The sequence below is a fragment of the Triturus cristatus genome, chromosome 1_1 (assembly GCF_964204655.1).
Source record: "Triturus cristatus chromosome 1_1, aTriCri1.1, whole genome shotgun sequence".
In the NCBI taxonomy this organism is placed as follows: domain Eukaryota; kingdom Metazoa; phylum Chordata; class Amphibia; order Caudata; family Salamandridae; genus Triturus; species Triturus cristatus.
Genome location: NC_140579.1, coordinates 38,172,258 through 38,177,644, shown reverse-complemented (window position 1 = coordinate 38,177,644; position 5,387 = coordinate 38,172,258). Strand labels below are relative to the sequence as shown.

Here is a 5,387-nt window from a genome sequence, read left to right as displayed (position 1 = left end):
AAAACACTAATATATATATTATAACACCGAAAAAGAGAAGTCTGGCTATATGGTGGCAGACAACTAGAATAGCACCACCACATGATAGGCCATGGTACTGTATACATTCTTGGCTGGAAAGATGAGCTCCTTCTATCTAAAGATTTCAAAAACAATCATTTTATCTTTCCTAATGAAACATTCTCAAAGTAATGTGGGAATATGTTTTATTACATCATCAAATGACTATTTGTAACAGTTTAAAGAGTGGAAATGGCTGATATCCTTTTTACTTTCTTGCAGACATGGAGAGCTGCCTGCAGTGCCCCGAGGACCAGTGGCCGAATGACAGGAAGGATGGATGCCTCCTGAAGGCCGTTGACTTCCTCTCATACAGCGATAGCCTAGGTGTGACGTTTGCCACTGTGGCCATTATCTTCTCCGTGGCCACTGCTGGATCACTGGGAATCTTCATCAGACACCGGGACACCCCAATAGTGAAGGCCAATAACCGGGATCTCAGCTACACACTCCTTGTCTCGCTAATTTTGGCCTTTCTCTGCTCTCTCTTATTTATTGGGCAGCCTGCAGCATTCACCTGTCTGGTCCAACAGGCTGCATTTGGGATTATTTTTACTGTTGCTGTGTCTTGTGTTTTAGCAAAAACCATCACTGTAGTCATTGCCTTTAATGCCACCAGGCCTGGCAGCAAATTGAGTCGATGGCTGGGATCCCGAATGTCTGGCTCTGTTGTCCTCTTGTGCACACTGGGAGAAGTGGCAATCTGTGTCTCTTGGCTGCTCACCTCTCCACCTCACCCTGGCACTGACATGCACTCTGAGACTGGCAAGAAAATCATGCTTTGTGACATGGGCTCTATCACTGCCTTCTACACTGTGATTGGTTACATGGCCCTCTTGGCCTTTGCCAGCTTCATTGTGGCTTTCCTAGCCAGGAACCTCCCAGATAAATTCAACGAAGCCAAGTTCATGACATTCAGCATGCTGGTGTTCTGCAGCGTCTGGGTCTCCTTCATCCCAGCTTATGTCAGCACGAAGGGCAGGTACATGGTGGCCGTGGAGGTCTTCGCCATCTTGACTTCTAGCGCTGGACTGCTGGGCTGCATATTCATTCCCAAATGCTACATCATTCTGTTCAGGCCAAATATTAACACCAAAGAACGTTTAACTTTATGTGGCCATTTATAGTTTCACACCAGAAGTTTGAAACTCACTCATAATTAAAAATTAAAATATTGCATTTTCTTGGAGGGGGTTCTGGGGGGGCAGAACATTGAGTCAAACAATTGTGCCATCCTTTTGTACAGACATTGGACTCTCTGCAGGAAAGCATTACACATTTTTATAGTAAAAGGTTTTTTTTTTAGGGCAGCTAATAGAGATGGCTTTGAGTCTCTGCTGATACAGCTCAATGAGTAGGAATTTTTGATTGGTTGAATAAGAATTGAGGACTGGATCATAACTGAGCAGCTCAAGCTGTGATTTTGTTTGTTTAATTGTTGTTTGAGTCTAGTTGTAGTTTCACACTCTGGAAAGCCCGGTGTTGCAGCGCGTCATGTAGAGTCTATTAATGTACCTGTTTTGTTCTTGAGTAGCCACTGTGAGGTGTCCTGGGTATTTCCAGGAGTTGCTTTTGAGGCAATGAGGGGCATATCATCAAGGCGGCGCTATGAAATTATCGCCGCTTTTGCATCTGTTTTCGGGCGAAAAAGGGCAATAATTTCATCGCCTTATCAGCAAAGACACGCTATTGTGTGTTTTGCTGACTTAGCGCCCGTTAAAACAACGCCCAGCTTTGCATTGCTAATGAGATGCAAAGTGGGCGTTCCTTCCGAAAATAACTAGAGAAATGTCGCTAACCGACATTTCTCCAATTATCAATCGGCACGCTAACAAGCATAGCGATAAGAAAAGTAGCGCTAACCGCGGTTATCGCTACTTTCCTTACGCCTGCTTTTAATTTGACTTAGCCATGATATCCAGTGGAAGGTGGCTATCATGGTTAAGTATGCCGTGCCCTATCAACAACGTAGCGCCAAATGTTGTGCGATTATCGCTGGAATCCCAGCGATAATTGCACATTTGGCAGCTAACTCGGGTATTTTTATCGCTCTGGAGATAAGCGTCGCTGATAGCGCGCTATCTCCGTGATAAAAACAAGCGATAGCCGGCGATAATTATCCTAGCGCTAAGTGCGCTTAGCGATAATTATCGCCGGTTGTTGATGATATGCCCCTGAGTTTGTACTTCACCCTTTTAATGCTTCAAGTAACTTCAGAAGGATTTATGTGCAAAGAGCAGCGTCTGTATGTGGTTCACTGCAGGGAAGACAATCTTGGAAGGGTTATTCATCCTGTAATATGGTTCTGTGTCCTGGGATGCAGTCATATCTCTACATGTGGCTGATTGTTGAAAAAAAAACACAGTTTACTTCCACTGCATGTGTTTAAGAGCAGAGTCTGTGTTAATGAATTCATTCATTGTATTGATCCAATTAGTTTTTGCTGTAATATTTCTTTACTGGAATTGATATTTTGAGACCAGAATGAACTGTATATGGTGAGTCAGAACAATTTCTTACAATGTATTACAACCCTATTATATAGCATGTTTGTAGCATACATTATCATCAATAGTAGACAATAAAGAAAAAAAAAAGAAATCATATTATTTGTGGTATTTGCATAAAGGAGGGTTATGAAATAGCAGAGGTGACACTTACATTTTTTGTTTGAGGTAATCGATTAGAGATACTGTTTTAACATTCTGAGTAGTTTATGCAGGTGTCCGTTTATATAACATGGAACCCGGTGGCACAAACCGTGCACTATCAACCTCTGACACCATTATCAATGCTACACGCTTCCCAATGTCCTGTCTGCTTTTCTGTTATGCTTTAGTAACAGGAATCCTAAATGTTCTACTTTGGTATTGGTGGTCTGCCCATACTTCCTTTGGGATATGGGTGGTTGTTTCTGTCGCGTCACACTGCTGTATGTGCATGTGTAGGAAGTGCTGAGGAGTTACATGAACGAGACGGCTGTCAGAAATCATTGCAATAGTTAGAATGACTCTCCCTCATTTGTGTCAATCTGTCATCCCTGTATCAATAAATGGGGACCAAGGGCCAGATGTTTCATACTTCCACGCAACGCAGCGAGACAACTTGCTGCGCAGCGTGACAGGGAGAGGGCAGGAATGCACCATATCCATGAATGCATGGCCCTTTCCTGGTCTCTGCCTGCGTTTGCACACAACCTGCTGCATAGCACCAATGCAGGCACCCTTGTGCCATGCTGCAAGGTTGCCTGTGTTACATGCATGGTTGTTTTTGTGCAGGAAGGGACACTAAATGTCAAGGAACACAGGCATTTTTTTTTGTAACCTATAAATAGTTTGTTCATATGAGTCTATTTTATTATTTTCAGTCATCCATTCTTTACTCGTTGGCAGGTTAGCCAAGTACCAATGTCTGAGTATGCACATCTTAGCTATAACTAGTGCAGGTGATAGCCATCTCCTACAGTGAGAAGAAATGCCTGAGATATCAGTTGTCGTTGGCAGGATAGCAAAGTGCCAATGTTGGAGTATGCACGTCTTAGCTATCACTAGTGCAGGTGATAGCTGTCTCCTACAGTGAGGAGAAATGCCTGAGATATCAGTTATTTTTGGCAGGATAGCCAAGTACCAACGTCTGAGTATGCACATCTTAGCTCTAAGCAGGCCAGGTGATAACTATCTCCTACACTGAGAAGAAATGCCTGAGATATCAATTGTCGCTGGTAGGATAGCCAAGTGCCAATAACTGAGTAGAGTATGCACATCCTAGCGATAACTAGTGTAGGTGATAGACATCTCCTACAGTGAGAAGAAATGCCTCAGATATCAGTTGTCATTGGCAGGATAGCCAAGTACAAAATATCTGAGTATGTACATCTTAACTATAACTACTGCAGATGATAGCCGTCTCCTACAGTTAGAAGAAATGCCTGAGATATCAGTTGTCGCTGGAAGGATTGCCAAGTACAAATGTCTAAGTATGCACCTCTTAGCTATAACTAGTGCAGGTGATAGCCGTCTCCTACACTGAGAAGAAATTACTGAGATATCAGTTGTTGTTGGCAGGATAGCCAAGTACAAATATCTGAGTATGCACCTCTTAGCTATAACTAGTGCAGGTGATAGCCGTCTCCTACACTGAGAGGAAATGCCTGAGATATCAGTTGTTGTTGGCAGGATAGCCAAGTATCAATGTCTGAGTATGCACATCTTAGCTATAACTAGTGCAGGTGATAGCTGTCTCCTACAGTGAGAAGAAATGCCTGAGATATCAGTTGTCATTGTCAGGATAGCCAAGTACCAATTTCTAAGTATGCACCTCTTAGCTATAACCAATGCAGGTGATAGCTGTCTCCTACAGTGAGAAGAAATGACTGAGATAGCAGTTGTCGTTGGCAGGATAGCCAAGTACCAATGTCTGAGTATGCACATCTTAAATATAACTAGTGTAGGTGATAGCCGTCTCCTACACTGAGAAGAAATGCCTGAGATATAAGTTGTCATTGGCAGGATAGCCAAGTACAAATGTCTGAGTATGCACATCTTAGCCATAACTAGTGCAGGTGATAGCCGTCACTTACAGTGAGAAGAAATGCTTGACATATCAGTTGTCGTTGGCAGGATAGCCAAGTACAAATGTCTGAGTATGCATATCTTAGCTCTAAGTAGCCCAGGTGATAACTATTTTCTACAGTGAGAAGAAATGCCTGAGATATAAGTTGTCATTGGCAGGATAGCCAAGTGCCAATATCTGAGTATGCACATCTTAGCTATAACTGGTGCAGGTGATAGCCGTCTCCTACACTGAAAAGAAAAGCCTGAGATATAAGTTGTCATTGGCAGGATAGACAAGTACCAATTTCTAAGTATGCACCTCTTAGCTATAACTAATGCAGGTGATAGCTGTCTCCTACAGTGAGAAGAAATGACTGAGATATCAGTTGTCGGTGGCAGGATAGCCAAGTACAAATGTATGAGTATGCCCATCTTAACTATAACTAGTGCAGGTGATAGCCATCTCCTGTGTGAGAAGAAATGCCTGAGATATCATTTGTAGCTGGCAGGATTGCCAAGTACAAATGTCTGAGTATTCACATCTTAACTATAACTAGTGCAGGTGATAGCCGTCTCCTAAAGTGAGAATAAGTGCCTGAGATATAATTTGTTGTTGGCAGGATAGCCAAGTACCGAGGTCTAAGTATGCACATCTTAGCTATAACTAGTGCAGGTGATAGCCGTCTCCTACAGTGAGAAGAAAGCCTGATATATCAGCTGTCCTTGGCAGGATAGCCGCATAGCAATGTCCGAGGATGCACATCATAGCTATAA

General features: G+C 42.9%; 1 protein-coding gene across 1 annotated transcript; it reads left to right on the top strand.

The window, feature by feature from the left end:
• Positions 1–284: 284 nt before the first annotated feature.
• On the top strand, positions 285–1,187 carry LOC146869284 (vomeronasal type-2 receptor 116-like). Its single transcript, XM_085653688.1, has one exon. The coding sequence runs from the start codon at positions 285–287 to the stop codon at positions 1,185–1,187; it is 903 nt and encodes a 300-aa protein (XP_085509814.1).
• Positions 1,188–5,387: the final 4,200 nt, after the last annotated feature.